Source organism: Panulirus ornatus, chromosome 27, assembly GCF_036320965.1.
Source record: "Panulirus ornatus isolate Po-2019 chromosome 27, ASM3632096v1, whole genome shotgun sequence".
NCBI classification, from domain to species: Eukaryota; Metazoa; Arthropoda; class Malacostraca; order Decapoda; family Palinuridae; genus Panulirus; species Panulirus ornatus.
The window spans coordinates 16,725,608-16,746,203 of NC_092250.1; the positions used below are offsets into that span (position 1 = coordinate 16,725,608).

General features: G+C 44.0%; 1 protein-coding gene across 1 annotated transcript in view; it reads left to right on the forward strand.

Annotated features, from left to right (window-relative positions):
- LOC139757608 (uncharacterized) overlaps positions 1–20,596 on the forward strand; it is a 53,154-nt gene that overhangs the window by 13,654 nt on the left and 18,904 nt on the right. The window contains exons 2-6 of the mRNA XM_071678243.1: positions 4,889–5,144; positions 16,099–16,210; positions 17,439–17,564; positions 18,132–18,249; positions 18,845–18,960. Coding sequence (XP_071534344.1) covers positions 4,889–5,144; positions 16,099–16,210; positions 17,439–17,564; positions 18,132–18,249; positions 18,845–18,960 — 728 coding nt within the window. The remainder of the gene's footprint in view (positions 1–4,888; positions 5,145–16,098; positions 16,211–17,438; positions 17,565–18,131; positions 18,250–18,844; positions 18,961–20,596) is intronic.

The following is a 20,596-nucleotide window of genomic DNA, read 5'->3' on the forward strand; positions in this document are numbered from 1 at the left end:
CGTTCCCCTGCTGCTGCCGCTGCTGAAGAGGAGGAGGAGGAGGCTTCGGTGGTGGTGGTGCTCCTCCCCCCTCCCCTCCCCCCAGCTCCTTCCCCCTACAGGAGGATCACGTCGTCTTGCGACGCCCATGACCCGCGTATGCCTCTTCGGGTGGCGCCCATCAGGAGTATGTGTGGCGTCTTCGTTTTGCACGACGCTGTCGGAGGAGGACCGGACCACACCCCTCTCTCCCTCAGGAGTAAGACTCCCCCCTTGTGTTGGGTGTGAGGGTCCCCACCGGCGACCAGCAAGTTCCTGAAGGCGATGCTTGCCTAGGCCGTCCGCCAGGAGGCAAAGAGAGAAAAAAAAGGGAGGTAACAAGCCTGGGTCGTTGTGTGTTTAGAGAGGGGGTCGAGTCGCCGCCCTGGTTCGAGGTGATTCTGGTCATAACAGTGGTTCATGCCTGCCTGGCTCCACGCAACGACCCTCCCTCCTTTCCCCCCAGCAGGAGAATGCAGTGAGAGTGTTGGGCGTCGTTGGCCTGGTGTGTGGTGCGTCTTGCTTGGGGTAAACGAGATAACTACATGAGGAAGAGGAGGAGGAGATTGGGTAAGCGAGGCGAATATGAGAGGAGTCGAGTCGACGTGTCTGGTAACTGGCAGTTGTGGTTGTAATCGGCAGTTGTGGTTGTAATCGGCACAGTGGTTGTGGTTGGTGGTAGATGGTGTGTCCTTCCGTCTTCACCTTGTGTAAATGTACCATTTTTTTATTGTTTACTCCTGTGTGTGTGTGTTTACACACACACACACACACACACACGTACTTCTACACTTAAAGGTCTAGATTTAGAAGCGCTCTGTTACCGGAGAACATATCACTTGTTTTCTTCATTGGTTCAGGTGCACCACGTAATCTTATCTCGTAGAAAGCCAATGAATTAGATTAACACACACGTCAAAAACAAAGTGGGGGTGGGAGGGGAGGAGAGGGTGGTGGTGGTTTGGCCTAGATGATAACCGATCCACGTTTCATGTTTATACTTTCTCTTCTTGAGAGAGTCTAGCAGAGCTCATGGGGGGAAGGGGGGGGGGGACTACTCCTTATCTCGGCGTTCATTATAGAACGCTGGGGTAGATAGTGTGTTATCAGGGTACCTCGAGAGAACCTGGATGCGAGCGATAAGAAAGTGATAAGTGCACACGCTGTCTGGGAGGAAGGAGAGAGAGAGAGAGAGAGAGAGAGAGAGAGAGAGAGAGAGAGAGAGAGAGAGAGAGAGAGAGAGTCGGTGATTCGAAGCTTCGTTTGAGTGGTTGTGGGTTTCGCTCATGGTCTCGAACCCTCGATTCGAAACGCGACCAAACATTGGAGAACGACACCATGGAATATACGACTTCCGTCGTGATATACATCCCAACCAGTATGTCGTTTTCCTTGACCACTTAAAACGCCAATTACGTTTAGTTATCAAGGAATGAATTGGTCTCGCGCCTGTAGTGAAGTCACTCGACCGATAAGGATAAATGGCGATGGATAAAAAGGCCTTCGCCTTATCATGATGTGAAATCGTCCCTATTTCTATATCAGGCTCAGGACTTCTATATCTCCCACGTTCCAAAGTTAGAATAACATGAACCTCCATGGTAGCAGCAGGCGAAATGGAGTGTCTCATGTTATTGTCTCGTGTATATATATATATATATATATATATATATATATATATATATATATATATATATATATAATATCATCGTGTTTTTTTTTTTTTTTGTTGTTAAGACGTATTTTTGAACAGTATGGAACTTGTGGTCAGTCTCTATCATCTATATGTGTCGTACAGATTCGTTTTAATATTATTTATTGATCATGTTAATGACAGCGCTTGGTAAATATGGATCACTTCAGCCCATATAATCTTTCGTCTTTTACAAACTTTTGTAAAAAAAAAAAAAAAAAAAGTGTCATTTACCTTCTCGTCTGTGTTTACCAAAAACAGGTCAATATATTTCCTTTTGCCCTCACACCTGGGTGTGTGTGTGTGTGTGTGTGTGTGTGTGTGTGTGTGTGTCTGTGTGAACTTTGAACTTCGTAAGGTCGAAACCCCGGCTGCATTCCGGCATGTCTTGTTCTTAAACGTACCCAGCCAAGCTCCCACACGTGGTGATGTGTACTGGCCTCGACCGAACCCCCCCCCCTCCCCCAAGCTCTGCTCTGTCATGCCCTGGGCACACACACACACACACACACACACACACACACACACACACACACACACACACACACACACACACATCCGTCCGGTTGATTTCATAATTATTAATCATTTTGCGGCGAGTTTCGTCTTTTTTCTTTTTCTGATCAGATTTTAAAGAAAATAAAAGAATTCTGCTAAATGATAACCAAAAAAAACTCCGTTTTAAGAAAAAGTCAGGGTTTATCAAAAGCCATTTTTGGGATGGGTTTGAGGCATTGAGCTTCTTTTATTTCTTTGATTGTTTGCTACAAGTAAAAAAAAAGAAATACTTGTGTATCAGAAGAGAGACGTGGTTGTGGTCGGGAGCTGTACTGGTATTGTGTGGTGCCCTGCTTAGCGTATGTGATCGTGTGGTGTCGGGCACATTGGCTGGGGAGAGTAAAGGAGGTGTGGTGAAGGGAGGAGGGGTGGTGGAGGGAAGCTAGGAGTGGTAGAGGGAGGGAAGGTAGGATGAGTGGTAGGGAGGGTAGGTAGGAGGAGTGGTTAGTGGTGGAGGGAAGGTAGGTAGGAGGAGTGGTTGGTGGTAGAGGGAGGTTATGGTTGGTGGTGGAGGGAGAGACGCTTGGATGATGCGGGAGCCAAGCCGTCTCACTTGACCCCCACAACATTTGTTGACACAGCTGATCATCGCTCGAGAGATGGGCCAACACCCCCTCCCCTTCCACCAACACACACACCCCCCCTTCCACCAACACACACACACCCCCCCTTCCCGTCTTACTCCCCCCTCCCGCTCTAGACTCCCCCCCCCCTACCTACAGAGGCATTTGGAGACCCTCCCCCTCCACCTACACAATCTTCTTTAGCCCCTCCTCCTCCGTAGAATATCGTCATTACACCTTACCACTCCCCACCATCTCTCTCTCTCTCTCCCTCCCTCCCTCCCTCCAAACAGTCGCCTCTGGAGACCTTTGCCCTTCAAAGAAGCTATAGATCCCCCACCTCCCCCCCCCATAGACCTCTCCTCATCCCCTCCCACCCCTTCCTCCCACTTCGCCCCCTCACACCCTACCCTCACCCTCCACCTCCTGCCTACTGGCCCCGCCCACTCCCTGTGCTCAGCCACGCCCATTGCCGCCTCACCTTTAAGAATATTTGAGTGGCCTGCACACCCCGGGCTGGCTACATGAAACTGATGATTCTGTGTGTGTGTGTGTGTGTGTTAAGAGAGCCGAGTGCTGTGATGGTGTGGTAGAAACCATGGTAAAGGTGTGGTAGGGCCTTTGGCGTTGTGATAAAGGTGTGTGGTAGGAAACCATGGGAAAGGTGTGTGGTAGGAAACCATGGGGAAGGTGTGTGGTAGGAAACCATGGGGAAGGTGTGTGGTAGGAAACCATGGGAAAGGTGTGTGGTAGGAAACCATGGGGAAGGTGTGTGGTAGGAAGCCATGGGAAAGGTGTGTGGTAGGAAACCATGGGGAAGGTGTGTGGTAGGAAGCCATGGGAAAGGTGTGTGGTAGGAAACCACAGCTGGTGTAGCAGGTGTCCACTCTGTGTCCTCGAGGACCCGTCCTTCACTCCACTTACCCAGAGTTGTGTGTGAGAGAGAGAGAGAGAGAGAGAGAGAGAGAGAGAGAGAGAGAGAGAGAGAGAGAGAGAGAGAGAGAGACTCTATCTACCCCATCTACTTAACGACTATCTACCCATCTACTGAACGTGTATCAGCGACGGGATTTTGACCGGAATGGGGAAGGTCCTAACGCGTAGCGCACACACCCAGAACTCCTCGTTCCACGATCGTTTCTTTCTTTTCTTTCTTACACCGCCATGGCTTTGCTTGCTGTCTGGTCCACAGCCTCGAACTGATGCCTTCGTCCAATCGCCCGTCTATAAAGGTGTCCAGCATTTCACTCCCATTCTTTCTACCAAGTCATGTTGTATGGAGACTTCATTTCTCCCTTTCTTTGAAAAAGAGAAAACAAATCTTGTCCCTTCGAATAGATATTTCGTATACCGTTTATAGTAAATCCTTGGATATTTCGAGTCTCTTCTGATAACATCATTCCACTTCTTAGATATTTTAAACCATAGTATTAGTCGCATTTCTTTCAGTACTGCTTATTTGAAGTCGTAATGAACTCTCTGCAATTCAATAATTTCATCTTTGCTTGCATTATGACCTGCAATACACCAGTGTTCAGTTCTTCCTCGTGTACATAATGGTAAAAATATTTTTCTGGTCATACGTTTTCTTATGTTTTGAAGGTTGAGGTGGGGGGGTCACTTAGCTCATTTCTCGACTCTGTTGTGCACTTTTTATTTCATTCTTTTGTCTTGAACGTCCTGTTTTTTTTACTTGGAGGATGACTGTTGCGTTTCAGATATTTCCTTCAGTGTGTGTGTGTGTGTGTGTGTGTGTGTGTGTGGAAGGGGGGGAAGGGGCATTGAGAGAGGTGAACCCGTTATAGATTTAAATGATAAATGGTTTAGGAAATTATACGTCGGTGAATTGCATCAGAGTTCACCCGTGTCCATTTACAGATGTTTTTTTATGTATATTTTTTCTTTCAGTATTTTCGTTTCTCTCTCTCTCTCTCTCTCTCTCTCTCTCTCTCTCTCTCTCTCTCTCTCTCTCTCTCTCTCTCTCGGAGGATCAGAGCCACTCGTACGTGTCCCTCCTTCACCACACCCACCTCATCTCCCTCTTTTCTTGTTCCAGAGTTATCGGAAGAGTGGGCCACGATCCGCGAGCCGGTGGTGGAGGGGGTGACCTTCTACTGCAAGTACCTGGGTTCGACGCTGGTGGACGATCCGAAGGGGGAGGCTTCCACGGCCGAGGCCATCAAGCGGATCATCCACGCAGCCAAGCAGGTGGCTCGCAAGCCGGAGAGGGTCAGCCTACACGTCTCCCTGCAGGGCATACGTATGGCTGAGGTCACCTCGAGCCAGGTCCTCCTGCAGACGTCTATATACAAGTTAGTGGTGGTCCATCGTGGCCTTGTGTGGGGTGTGGGTGTAGGGCTATGTGGGGTTGTGGTGTGGGTGTACGGGTGTGGAGGTGTGGTGTGGGTGTAGGGTTGTGGGGATGTGGTGTAGGGTTGTGGTGTGGGTGTAAGGCTATGGGGATGTGGTGTGGGTGTAGGGCTGTGTGGTGTGGGTGTAAGGCTATGGGGATGTGGTGTGGGTGTAGGGGGGTATGGTGTGGTTTGGGTGTAGGGCTGTGTGGGGGTGTGGTGTGGATGTGTTGGGTGTAGGGATGTGGGGGTGGGGGGGCTGTGTGAAATACGTTATGGTAGTGTTGAAGATCTGTCGCCCCCCTTAGCTACTTTCCTCGTAATGGTTTTTCTGTGGTCAAGATATGTGTACATTCCACAAAACGTGTGGCGGCAGCAAGGATGTGTACAAGATACGTGTGTACCGGTAGATAGGGGGCAAGTGTAGATTGTAAACACTGGGTGCAGTACATCGCCTTGGGAGGGTGAGAAAGTAGGCCTAGAGGTGTCCTTGTAAGTAGATTGTGTACATATAAACACACCACAGTTGATTGAAATACGTTCTTCGATTAACTTCGCGTCTAACTCGATTCAAAAGGAATTTGGTACATCATATCCTCCACTGGTTCCTGTTTGTGGGGCGGGTTTGAACGCGACTGTGTTACTTTCACTCAACTTAAAAAGTCCTGGAGGGTGATTAACTCCGACTCCGTGATTGGCGAATTGCTAACAAGGGATGAAATGTGGGCTTCGACCATTTGATGATCTCCCGGGTCTCGAACCAGTGGTAGAGTGTTTACAAGTTGAGTATACAGCTGTGGGAGAGCCAGCTGTGCTGCATGGCCACATCTAGCCAAATGTGTACATGATGTTTACGGAAAGTTTAAAAGGCTCTTTACCTCTCTAGTGACCCCCGAAAATGGACACAAATGCGTTGTTTTAAATGACTCACCTCGGCGTGACATCAATGTGGACGGGTGGTGGTGGTGAGGTAGGGCGTTTAAATAACGTGCTAAATAAACGACAATGATGGATGTGGAAAAGAGAAAAACAAGTCCCATCAGCTCTCAGGGCTTCTCGGCCCTTACTCCCGTGGCGGATTGTCGCCCTTACATGGGATGTGGGTTGAATGCGATCCACCAGCGCACATACACATATCCAACCTTCTCTTGTTTTCTATAGAGGCGCGAGTCTGCGCAATGCAGTGGGAGGGTTGTGGAACTGGTATTTTTGGTGGTCCGTCGCCACGTCTTGGCTACTGTTCAAGGTAAAGCGCGTAGGGCGTGCAAGGGCATCCAGGGTACGACCCCCTGTGAGCACGACGGTACGACATGTGAGCACGACAGTACGATGACCTGTGAGCACGACGGTGCTACGGCCTGTGAGTACGACGGTACGACTTCCTTTGAGCACGACGGGTACGATTTTTGAACACGACTGTACGTCTCTTAATTATGATGGTTTGGGATTTAAACCTTGTCTTTTTTTGGGTAAAATTCAGACCACTGTATTGATAGTATCGTACCGTCGTGCTCCAGGATCGTACCGTCGTGCTCCAGGGTCGTACCGTCGTGCTCCAGGATCGTACCGTCGTGCTCCAGGGCCGTACCGTCGTGCTCCAGGGCCGTACCGTCGTGCTCCAGGGCCGTACCGTCGTGCTCCAGGGTCGTACCGTCGTGTTCCAGGATCGTACCGCGTGTATAATGCATATTTAACAGCATTCTCACTTGACTGCAGTAAGAGAGCCTGAAATTCTTAATGACATGTAACATTCAGCCTCGTTCCACGTTAATCGTTCGTTGAACTGAAAGTATTGTTGAGAAATAAGAGTTTTTTTGACTGGCTGGCAGTCCGTGGTGGAAAAAGTTGACAGATTTGATGTTAGAAGTAACGGAAGAAAGTCAAAGATGTCCCAGGCGTGTATCTGTGGCAGGTGTTACGCTGATAGTGAAGGGGTATAGTGAGTTACGTGGTGGTTGAGGGGTATAGTGAGTTACGTTGGTGGTGGAGGGGTATAGTGAGTTACGTTGGTGGTGGAGGGGTATAGTGAGTTACGTTGGTGGTGGAGGGGTATAGTGAGTTACGTTGGTGGTGGAGGGGTATAGTGAGTTACGTTGGTGGTTGAGGGGTATGGTGAGTTACGTTGGTGGTTGAGGGGTATAGTGAGTTACGTTGGTGGTTGAGGGGTATGGTGAGTTACGTTGGTGGTTGAGGGGTATAGTGAGTTAACGTGGTGGTGGTGGTGGAGGGGTATAGTGAGTTTCGTGGTGGTGGAGGGGGGTATAGTGAGTTAACGTGGTGGTGGAGGGGTATAGTGACTTACGTAGTGGTTGAGGGGTTTAGAGTTACATGGTGGTGGAGGGGTATATTGAGTTACGTGGTGGTTGAGGGGTATAGTGAGTTAACGTGGTGGTTGAGGGGTATAGTGAGTTACGTGGTAGTGTTCTGGTATAGTGAGTTACGTGGTAGTGCTGGGGTACAGTCGCACCTGCATGGTAGTGGAGGGGTTACACTCGAGTTAACGGAAGGGGTTACATGGTATCGGATGGGTTACAAAACGAGTCAAGCGTCGTAGGGGATCGAGTTCTGTAACGAGTGGATTACAGAATGAGGGGGGAAGAGGGTCGTAACGAGCGACCTGGGTGGTGAAGGGCGTTGTGTATGGCCCCCGACTCCACCCCTCCCTCCCAAATAGGGTTACGTGGTGACCAGGTCAACGCTCTGGTGCAAGGTCACCCGACCACGGTAGCCCACAGCTGCCGGACCAGAAATAGGCCCTTGAGGAACGTCGTCCAACCAAGACGGCTCGTTAGACGACGCACTTGGTCGGATGGTCTGCTGTGCGACCGTCGTCCTCTGGATAGGGATGGGGGGGGGTCATTGCGACGCCCCCCTGATTGATGTCTTAAGACACGGGGGGGTGAGGGTCTAGCGACGCCCCTTGATGTCTTGAGACACGGTCGAAGGGGGGGACAAGGGTCTCTCTCTCTCTCTCTCTCTCTCTCTACTTAAGGTCGGGAAATGGCAATGCCTCTCTCTCTCTTGTCGTCCTAAAAAGCCTTCTGTCGTGTACCACAGCCCCCCCCCCCCCATCATACCCCTGTCTCAGATTGAGACAGATCCCCTCATGCCGTTTCATCCTAGCCCCCCCCCCCCCCCCAACGATATCTGTGGTAAACATATTGAACTCGATAAACAATAACTGAAAACCCCTCACTTTACCTCACTTCGGGGGGGGGGGGCTGTAATTTGATTATTAATTACCATAGATGGTACAGGTCAAAATCCCACCCTCTATGTATATTAGCTACAGCGTAATACTTCCTCCTTCGTAGTAATGTATAACATGAACACCCGCGTTTCCTTTTCTCTTAATTACCCAATGTTTGATTAGTTGTTTGGGTGGAGGCGCGCGATAGCGTGTCCGAGGCCACGTACGTACACCCTTGGTGTGGTGTTGGTTTACCGTGGGATCTCGGGTTCGTAACCCGCTCGCCCTCAACTCAAGGGACAGGGCGGCCCTGTTGGTTGATTAGCTTCACAACCATTCATTTGTTCGAGAAATATGTGTGTTGAAAAATCGTGCCTCGTTGGGTATGCGTGAAGAGAGAGAAAATGGGTATGTGGTGAAAGTAAGAATTGCGAAAGACGTGAAATAATAATAATGATAATAATAATGATAATAATAATAGGAGGAGGATAGTTAAGGAGTTGAGAATTGCTTATAAAATGCCTGGGCCATTTGACCCGTCTGTGGAGAGGGTCGGTTTCATCTTCAATACGTTGCACATACCAGTAGTGCATTCCAAATACTGCATAGGCGAAGGGGAACATGCATAGCGGTAGATGGAACACAGACCATTTATATCTATCTCAAAAGGAATGTGGTAGGGAATAGCTTTATCATTGATAAGATTGGTAATATATATATATATATATATATATATATATATATATATATATATATATATATATATATATATATATATATATATATTGACGTTGATAGGCATATAGAGGTCAAAATAAGTCGCAAGGGAATACATGATACAGACGGTTTATATGGGTGTTTTGGGTACGTTAGATACATGGTTTACTGTGATATACTGGATACGAAAATGCTAACGGACATGTACGAAGTTGAAGTAATTGATGGTTTATTATCCTTGGACATGGCAGATCAGATGGAGAGCAGAGACTGTACATGGAATGTTTTTTTTTTTTTAAGACAGCCTAACGTAAGCTTCGACAGACGTTGCTGTAGCCCCTGATGTAATCAGATTGTGATAACACATACGGATGAATGTTATCTGTGATTCATGGGGTTTGCAGATAGTGTCATGCACAGAGACACCGTACTCCAACGTAGCTGGAGGAGAAGGGGAAGCCGTGAATTTTATGTGCTGAGGGACCCCCATGTTCTCCTCATCCCATTGGCCAAGGAGGGAGTACTTTATGTTGCCTTGGTAGAAGGTAAAAAGATTATGAATGGTGTACGTCTACATATCCGCCATATTGGCATGGGACGAAGATAAGGAGAATCAGAATACATTAGCTTCGGAAATCTCGCTGTATACAATACAGCACTGGTTTATATAATACAGCACTGGTGGGAAGATAAAACGCCATGGTTTTAAGATCCTCGTAACATGTTTACATGATGCACGTATATAGCGCGAGAAGTGACCAAGACTGGATATAGTACGAAGATATTTTTTTAGATTTGCGGTCGTAAAATACTTTTCAAAAATTGTCGACAAAAAAAAAAGGATGAACTTGGGGTTCGAATCAAGGAGTCGGTGTTTATGTCAAGGGTAGTTCAGGGCTCACGCCAGGAATACACATGAAAGTGTGTTATAAAAGAACAAACAAGGTTTGGTATTGTAGTATCTCTAGTGTTTTTTTTGTTTTTTTTTCGTAATGATTCGATTGAGTTGAAGTCAATTTGTTTCTCGCGATTTACGGGAAACAAAATGTAGGTTGTGATCTAGTGGTTGAACTGATAGGCCAGGTCGTGGGAAAGAGCTGTGGGAATTTTCTCCCACGTGAAGGAGTTTTAAAGTTAAGAGATTTGATTTGTGTAGGTTATGGTAGGGTGCTGAAGAAACTGTTTTTTCTTCTTTCCCCCTTCCTGGAGCCTTATAAAACTCTGTTACTGATATCTACAGGTGTGTAGAATGCTTGGAGGAATATCCACTCCCTGTACTTAAAAGTCGATTGACTAAATGGATTAGGTATACCGCGTAAAAGACGTTTTGAAAGATAACATGGTACTCTTAAGACGTAGGGAGGGGGGCGTTCACACAGCCAGAGCGCCAATGGGACCTGTTGTGATTAGCATGCTGAAGCTGTTCTGGGGGACCCCTACCCACCTACCCACCCTCTCCCTCTCTCTAACCTCCCACTGTGTTCTCCACCACACACCACCACCACCAACACCCATACGTCTACCACAATGTCGCCCACGACGGTTCTGAAGGAAGAGGTCGACCCATGTTGTAAATATGAGCTTCAGTTGTTGAAAATTGTCAGTATCGTATCTTATAACAGTTGGAAATAGGTCGTAATTGGATTTTAGGGTTCAGAAATAGGGTGGTTAAGGTTGGATGGGCAGGTGTGTAGGTGTGTCATTCGTATGGCGAAAAAAAGTGGCCCCTCTCAACCACCAGTCAGACAGACAATGATTTGAATATAAAGCATCTCTGTCTTACAACAAGAATGGATTTGTCTTGCGTTGGTGTTGTGTTTACAGTACGATCCACCCTGAGAGATAAAGGTGTTTACAATTACTCAGAGATAACACAGGTGGGGAGGGTGTGTGTGGCGATAGCTGGTCGTGCTGATAACTGTGGTCAAGTGTACAAGATAACTAGTTCAAGTCATCCTTGGGTGGTTTTTTTTTTATCCTTATTTTTCTGATTACTGCGCAAGGAAGTAGTGGCGTCTTGATAAAAGCTACGCAGTTGTGGGTTGGAGAGATATTTGACCCCATTGACAGATTAGCTTAATGTAACCACCAGGGTAGCGGAACTTTAATTGTAAAGTAGCCACAAGTTAACTATGAGGTGTGTGTGTGTGTGTGTGTGTGTGTGTGTGTGTGTGTGGGTGATGGGGTACGTGACGAGGCTTGCGTCCCCCCCACACTCGCTTCCCTTCCTCCTCCCTTCAGCAGCCACAAACAGCTCAGTGCATCACCATCTCTCTTACGAGGCCACATGCTTGCTGTATTAGATCCATCTGTCCTTGTTTTTTTTTTTTTTTTTTTTTTTTTTTTCCTTCTGTTGTGTCCTCAAATTCCTCTTCCTGTAACCCTGCGTCATCCAACGCTTCCTCTTCCTCTCCTTCCTACCTCCTTGTGAGTCCTGCCTTTATCTCATTTTCTCCCTCACCCTGTGCTGTGTAGTGGTGATGGGTGATGGTGTGCAGTAATTATGAGTCGGCTTGAAAGCTGGCTTATTACAAATGACTTTTAGTTTGGAGTGAGGGATTGTTTTGAAGTGTTGCTTACGGCTATCACCCCCCAAACCACCCTGCCGTGGGTAAACTGGCAGTCAGTGATTGTGGTAGCAGATATATATATATTTTTTGGGGGGAGGGGGATTGTTGTTATTGGTTGTGGTAGCAGTGTTGTATGAGATTTCCTAGATATTATTGTGGTCGTGTTCGAAGGTGTGTTTCGGATTGTGGTGGAGGTGGTGACTTAACGTACGTTTAGGGTGATTGTGGTAGTGGTCTGTGTGTGTGTGTGTGTGTGTGTGTGTGTTTAGGATGGTGATGGTTGTAGTGATGGTATGTGCGGATGGCGTGTAAGGTCAACTGCTCCAGGAACAACCCTCCTTCTTCGTCTTCCCTCCCACCGCCACTGAACCCTTCGCCCGTGAGGTACTGCTCATAGCTGGACGACACCAGTCAACACAAACATACGAGAGCAAACAATGTTGAGGGACTTGTTTATATGACGACCAGAAGGTCTGTCTACATCTGTAATTCGACGTATGTTTATTGTAGTCCATCGTAGATCGTAACAATTTCATTCTGACAAAAAAAAAAAATGGATGAGACTATGTTGTTTGGATATTGATGTACGATTTCCTATGAATGTAGTTTGGACGTGAGCTTACCTGGCAGTAAAAGAACATTTTGAGTATAATGTCTAGTAAAGGTGGCAGAAAGTGCACATAAATCCGAAATAAACTGTTACAGCAGTGATAGTAAGGGAGCTCAAACACCCCCATGAGTTGACGAGAACGAAAATAAACTTATTAGGAAAACAGTCTACGAGGAGTTCCTGGCGTCGTATACCTGATCAGCCAACTACCCAGCATCGTGGAGTTATTTAGCTGTACCGTGAAACTAGGTTAGGGTTAGAGGGGGTGGGGGGCGACAGAATTAGGTTATAGTGTTAGATTGTCTCTGTGGTTCGGATAGGTTCGAGTTACTCACGTTAGGTGGCAAGGTTAAGTTAGGGGGTGGGTTGGTTAAGGCCGAAGGTATATGAATGAAGTGCCAGGATCATATGCGCGTCCAGGGCTCAATCTCTTCCACCTCCACACAACCATTATTGCTGCGTCACATTCCTGTCTATCCTCCTCCCTCCCTCCTCCTCCTCCTTGCTCTCACACCGCCCGTGTGTGGCTGTGGCCTTGCCAAGTCCGGCCCAGCTCTGGTTCACAGCCTTCACCATGTTCTTTTTTGTCTCGTGCAAGAACACCATCGCGAACTCCCCCTTCCCCCCCCCCCCCCCACAAACGTGTGTTCATTAACGTCCTTTTATGCTAATTCCAGCGTTAATTCTTCAGTGTTTTCCATGCTCTTGTAGCATCATTTTCCCTTATTTATGCATCATTTCCGATATGATACCGAAATAACTAAGGGCATGCAGTGAACTGTTACGGTGCTGCTCACTGTAGATGGTACGTTTAGATAATTTAATTGGGTGGGGTAAGACAAGTTAGACGCATACTGAAAGCCAGAAGAAATAATAGGTCGAAGTTTCCAAAGAAATCGAGTTGATGATCAAAGAAATGGTATCATTACTGCCATAATACTAATAGACTACGTGTATAACACAAGTAAACCTCTTTTTTTTTTTTAATGTCTATGCAAAACGCAGGCAGATCTTGCGCCCTGGGCAAGCAAAGCTTGTCTATATATAACCACAGCAGGTAAAGCTCTCCTTGCCCTACATACACACACACACACACACACACACACACACTCTCTCTCTCTCTCTCTCTCTCTCTCTCTCTCTCTCTCTCTCTCTCTCTGGAAGTAATAATTGGGAATTTTGTACTGGTGGCTGTAGCGAAAAGTCTCTCTTCATAATGGAGGGCGAGGTATTAGGGGTTGAAGAAATTTCAAGGGATTTTTTTTATTTGTTTCTTATTGCCGGGCTCGTGGGAAGGCGATAGGAAGAGAAAGATAGGGAAAAAGAGAGAGAGAAAAAAAAAAAGGAGCGCAACAGGTCCAGTGGCTCAAACCAGGTCCTCCTTTACGGGAATTTTCCAAGACAAGACAATCATAGGGCATTATTTTGGTGTCTATATGTTCTACAGCGATTGGAGTGAGGTTCAGATTGACCAAAATTAATGTGTTTCTTTCCTAGACTAGATATTTGTGCCTTTTTTTTTTTTTAACTTTCGACTGCATTTTGATGTTTAGTATTTGGCGTGTCAGTCCCTACCTTTATATTTGGGCCAAGTGATGCTTTTTAGATCCCGGTGTCGACAATTCTTTGGCCTAGTGCCACAAGCCTTTAATCTGTCATTGTCATATGTTAGAACCCTCAGGTCTGTCACTGCCTTGTGTCAGAAACCTCAAAGCGTGTCGGTTATTTGTGTCAGAAGCTCAAGTCTGTCAGTGCCTTGTGCCAGAAACCTCAAGTGTATGGGTACTTTGTGTCGGAAGCCTAAGTTCCCATCGGTGCCTTATACAAGAAGCCCTAAGTCTGTGCCTGGTGTCTGAAACCTGTCATCCAGTGCCTGGTGAAGTCAAAGTCTCTTTCAGTGCCTGATTTCAGACCTGAGTCGGTGCCTGGTGTCAGAGGTCCTAAGTCCCTGTTGGTGCCTGGTGTCAGAGGCTCCAAATCTCTGTTGGTGCCTGGTGCCAGAGGCCCTAAGTCTCTGTTGGTGCCTGGTGTCAGAGGTCCTAAGTCCCTGTTGGTGCCTGGTGTCAGAGGCCCCAAGTCTCTGTTGATGCCTGGTGTCAGAGTCCCCAAGTCTCTGTTGATGCCTGGTGTCAGAGGCCCCAAGTCTCTGTTGGTGCATGGTGTCAGAGGCCCCAAGACTCTGTTGGTGCCTGGTATCAGAGGCCCTAAATCTCTGTTGGTGGCCAGTGTCAGAGGCCCTAAATCTCTGTTGGTGCCTGGTATCAGAGGCCCTAAGTCTCTGTTGGTGCCTAGTGTCTGAGGTCTGAGCCTCCAACCCCTTCCTGGTGTCTGTAAAGATGTATGTTATTAAAACTCAAACTTCTACAGTTTGTAAGAGAGGTGTTTATCAGTTTATGGTTGTAGGGGTCAAAGGAGAGCTGATGAAACTTAATTTTGTTCATGACTTGATGGTAGGATATGTTGCATAAGTTGTGAAGGAATATCTTGCTCAGGTGAACATGTAAAAACTGACTTTTTGATTAACCCACTCATCAACTCACTCGCCTGTTTGACCCACTTGCTCTCCTTTAACAGAATTGCTTTCTTCTGTACTTATAAAGTAGTTTGGGTAACTGCAAGGCAGTCTCATGAATGAGTTTACAGCTGGGTTGGTGTGATTTTGGTAAACTTGTGAATATATATAGACTGCCATGTATTGGTTAAGAAGATCTTTATCTGGCATGAGTCATGCAGTACCTGTCCCACCAGGCTTAAACTTATGACGGTCATTTATCTGAACCTCTTGTAAGTCAGACCTGTTGTGTCGAACCTTTGAAAACCTTGTTTCCCATATTATAGAGGGTATTACATTCCTGACTAAATTTTTCCCAATATAACTGGTATGCTTGGGTTATACTATACCTGAAATGGCTTACCATCCACATACAGTGCCACACTTAATCACAACGTTATTCAGGTCATATTTAATGTTACCTTACAGAAAAAGGGCTTACTGTATTGAAATGTAGTAATGAGGGTATTAGGTGCTGCTGGAGTAGGTTGGGTGTGGAATGAGGGGTTACTGGGAGGGAGATTGAGGGGCACTAGGGTTACCTAACTCACCCCTCTGGTGGTGGAGTGGAAGGAAGACTACGGGGAATTCCTGGGGAGGAACACTTCTTTGTGTTACCACCTGAATCATATGATCCATTGGCTGTTACAACTGGAGGATAATCCTTACATTGAAATGCTGACACTTACTATGGATGCTTACTGGGATAACAGTGAATGCAAACATTTTCTTGGTTGGTGGGTTAAAATTTGAATGGTATTGTAGACTGAAATGATCAAAATATGCATTATGAGTACAGATATCTTAAATGTGGCAGCATACTTTAATAAGAATATTTTGGACATGAAAAAATATATAATTTTTTTTTTTTTTAACTGTTCCTTGTCAAAGCTCATTGTCATATGTTGATACAACCTACCTTAATTTGAAAGTCATAAGTTTGAAATGTTGTATTGAGAAGCATCAGAATTTGAAACCTTTTTATGCCATATATAAGACTATTTTCACAAAATGGCCAACATGCAACTTGTTAGCAATTGAGGCTAGAGGTACCCTTTTTCAAAATCTTTTGTAAATTTCACAGAGCCTCTCACCACAATGTCCCATCTGAACTCAATCTCCCAGTCTGTTACCTTATAGACTGTTGAGATTTGTGGAATTTCTATTATATATCCCTTCCCCAACTTAAAAGACATAGGCCTTCACCTTGGTCAAGTGATACTTGCTCTGGTTGCCTTACAATTCCATGCCCCTGCTAACCCTTTTGTAAATTTCAGGATATCATACTGCTCGGCAGATGCCCACTATGACCACGTTTTTGCGTTTATCGCTACTAACGACAATGATACGTGTGAATGCCATGCATTCCTCTGCCCCAAGCGCAAAATGGTAAGTATGTTTCCTTGCAGATAGGAAAATCTGTTTTGAGTTTACAGTGCATGCTCTTCAAAAATGTCTCATTAGAGTTTGCATGTGACCTTTGTTTTTTCTCATACACATTCAGTAGAAGCATTGACCACATGTAAGCCTCATGTGCATCTACTTCAACTAATTGATTATTGTGAGACTCTTCTCTAGATCTCTACTAATACTCCCTTGATAGGTAGCATCAAATATACCATGACACACATTTAATGTAATTTCTTACTCTTTTTTTTGGTCTTATCCCTGATATTACCTATGCTGTCAAAAATCATAGTTGGCAATTTTATTACTCATTATGATGATCATATAAAGACTCCCTTAACACCACACATCTTCCTTCTTTCTTGAACTTGATGCTTTTTTGATAACTGTACAATATCCTGGATATATATGCTGTTCTTGTTTTGACTAGTTTGAACTTTGTGAGCCTCTCACACTCATACTGAAAAGTTGGAGACTTAAGTTGTGTTTTGCCATGATCTTATCTTAATGGCCAGCCATGATGGCCTTCAGGTTATTGGTTGTTTTCATTATCTTCAATAGCTTCATTTGCAGGGGTGCATCAAGTGCATATGACTTTCACACAACTATAATACGTTGTGATCATTTTAAAATGCCTTTAATATTCACCAGCTCACTATTGTCTGTCATATCTTTTGTGTTTGTCTTCTTTTCCACTGTGAACTCCCATGCTACATTGACCATCTCCACCAACCATTGATCTTCCATAATGCTACATGATGACCTTACCATTGTCATTGGCTTTCATCCATATGCTTTTTAATTTTTTTTCTTAAATCTTTTTTCAGACCTTTCTAATTCTTTTTAAAGATCTAAGAATAGGTTTGGTTCAAGCTGTTATACCTGGATGCATTTCTTGTTAGTTTTTTTGTTTTATACACTTTGCCACTTTATTGATGATAAGGTTGGAGGTAAACCTTCTTTAGGTAATTGATGATAAGCAGATTTCATTCTTTTCCATTGAATGAAATTTGGTTTGGATTTGGTAGATATCCAAGAGAAAGGTATCCAAGACATTTTGTTGCTTCCCAAATTATACCTAACATTAGTACACGATTTGAAAGTTTTCAGGGATTTATTGTCTGATACTTTCATTTTCAGGGTCTTTTGAAAGGCCTGTGAAATTTTTTTTTTTCAAACACATTGGTTGATACAGAGCATTTATTTCCAGGCTCAAGCAGTAACCATCTCCATTGCCCAAGCCTTCAATCTAGCATATGAGTACTGGAAAATGTCCATGGAAAATAAACAGAATGGAGAGATTTATGCACAGGAGGAATTGCCAGCTGAAGTTAAGGTGAGCTGTAACATGCATCAGTGTGGGGAGGAAGGATGACATCAGGTCCTATCCTTGAGGATACATTTATACTCCCATCTGTGATCATAATCATGAAAAATATTACGTTCAGTAATATTATCACTGATGAAAAAAGTTGATATCCAAGATTGCTCCTCTAGCATGTGAAAATCATATTTTGTCACACAAGAACTTTCAAAACTAAAGCATAATTTTTTTTGACAGCTTTGTTCTCTGCTATAATTAACAGAAAATGAGTAATGGACTATGTATTTGCAATATTTTATCATTTTCTAACTTGATTGTAAAGTAAATTTATTAGTTTTTTCCTACAAAGAATTCTTTCGTGACACAGTTTAACTGAAAAGGGCATAAAGCCAAGATTCAGCGTAAGATTTCAGCATTAATCTGCAGTTATTCAACATAAGCTGCAAAACAGATTTATCAGGAAATTTGCTTTTATAACATTTTCCAGATTTTGAATTTGATTTGGCAAAAATAAACACTAAAATTCCATATGACGTGATAAAACTGAGAGATGAAAACTAAGTGGATTTGTATCAACAGGTGAGTTCTGCAATGGTCCACAACAGTAGCAGGAGTAACCATTCACAACCATCCAGCCGAACGTCATCACCAATACCCATTCGTTCAGATTTTGGCTCATCTGACATGAGCACATCAGGTAATGTGAACTGTGTATAAGTATAACATTCACACTTTTGTAACTGAAGCTCCTCCTTTCCTTTCCTTTTCTCTTGTCTCTACCTGAGGGCCTAATACTCGGTCTCTTCTGTGTCTATAAACTTTCGTCTTCTACACAAACTGGAACTTTTTTCCATCATTGTGCTCCCCAAAGTTTTCTTTCCTTTCCTTTTTTATTTAGAAGTATTATACACTCTTCACACATTTATGGATATCTTTATCTTGTACTCCCTTCTACTGTCTTTCTCTTTTACAGCATAGGTGACATCTTCTTTGTCTTGAGCTCTCTGTTCATTTCTCTTATGTTAAGTTTACCAGCTTTCCTTCCTCATTTCGCAGACTCCATTACATCTTCTGTGCATTTTTACACTCGTAGAACCAACCTCTTTTTCTGTTATTGCTGGATACCTTTTGGTCTAGCTATGCCTACCTCTTCCAGACAGTTTCAGTAGCCCCTAGTCACACCTCTCCTTTACTGTATGTTTTCTTTGGTTATTAGCCTTTATTTATTAATTTTGTTGTTGAGGTGTTTGATATCTTCCCTGTAATAAGTCTTATTTTAGGTGTGTTTGCAGGTTACCAATCTAGCACACAAGCACTGTTGATTGACTTAGAAGATTCCTCAGATGTGGCTGAAGAGTCTTCTAAAATTCAGCTCCAGAGCAAGACTTCCGTTCTTAGTAAACCTTGGGTAAGTATTAATTTTAAAATGCTTATGCCAAAGTAGGTATGCAAAACTTTTGTATGAGAAGTCAGCAGCACTTCAGTAGTCAGTAACAGTTTTTTCAAATATTTCTCTGCTGCACAGTTGCTGGCACTGTCAGTTCAAATATATTATTTTTATAATCGGTTCCTTATATTCATTCCTTTTATACAGCACTACTTATTTATGAAGACACCTTCCACACTCTTTGCTCTTATTGTAATAGCAGGTCAAATGTTGGACGATATCTGGCGGCATCAAAACCAAATCCACCTCTTACCTCAATAAGTTGTGTGGAAAGTTGGGTGGATGAAAGTAAAAATTACTAGGTATGAAACACTTTCACTATATTTGGAGGGTGTTACACTATGAATGGAAAGGCACTTTGATTAGGTGAGTTATATCATTTAATGAACAAAGAGGAGTACCGTCTTGTCGAGTAACTTCTTACTCCGAAGGAGTTCATCAGTTCCCTGCTGCTGATTGTAGTGTAACCTTTATGCTGCAGGAGCCCAATAAATGGGGTCCTGGGATTATGCAATTGTGAAGTGATAATTCATTGAGGATATTTACAGAATACAGTAGTCACTATCAGAAAAAAATAAACTGAAAATATTTCTCAAAATTTGTCAAAAGGACACCTAAACAAGCTGTAAAATTTTCTTTATTGAGATAGAGATTGTAGACCTGGTAAGTGCAAAAACTTCAGACTGTACCACTAAAAGTCTGAAATTTTTCTGCAATAGATGGAGCCTCATGAGTGTAGAACTCTCTCCCTGTACTGTACATGGCCCTAAAAATGCACTTTCTATAAACAGACACAAGGTCATTATGCTTTCTCATGTACTTAATGGCCATGATTGGTCTCTAAACTCAACCAGTGAAGATTCAGATAAATTTAGCTCATCCACTGTCCAATGTAAATGGGAGTTAAATGCTATTTGAACCACTAGTAGGTCATCTGTTTAACTGGATAAAGTGAAATCATTTATTTAAGGTAAAAAAGAGCAATATCTGATACTTAAGATTGAGCTTATTAGAAAATACTCATTTTCTAAATAGCACATTGATGCAATTTTCCGGTTTTGTTAATTCCATAACCACATAGTATGACAGTGCTAGAAACCTTTTTTTATTCAATGAGTCAATGTCATTATCCATATTTCCACTCCTTGTCATGATGCTTTTGAACAGTAGTAACATGTTGGTAATTTGATTTACAAATTTTATACCATTTCTGTTCCTAACTTGGTTTCTTGTTTTCTGTTAGCAGGTTACCCACTTACTGTCATATGTCACAGAACAGTTGTACAATATGCCCATTTTGCATTTTTTAGCCAGTAGTACTAATGATTGGATGAGAAGATAATAGCACAAAAACTATTCTACTTAATGGGTACTTGATTAGAAAAGTTGCTTAGATGGGCAGTTAAATAGGTGTACAATTAGATGCTTTCGTATTGCGTAAGATTTTTGTTCTTGGATTACTTCTGGAATCTCTTTTCAGTTATTACACATGTGTATAAAGCCTTTTATCATCATTGCTTAGACAGTTAGTTAACTAGGTATACAATAAGATGCTTTCATATTGCCTAAAGCATTTTTGTGTGTAGATTACTTCTGG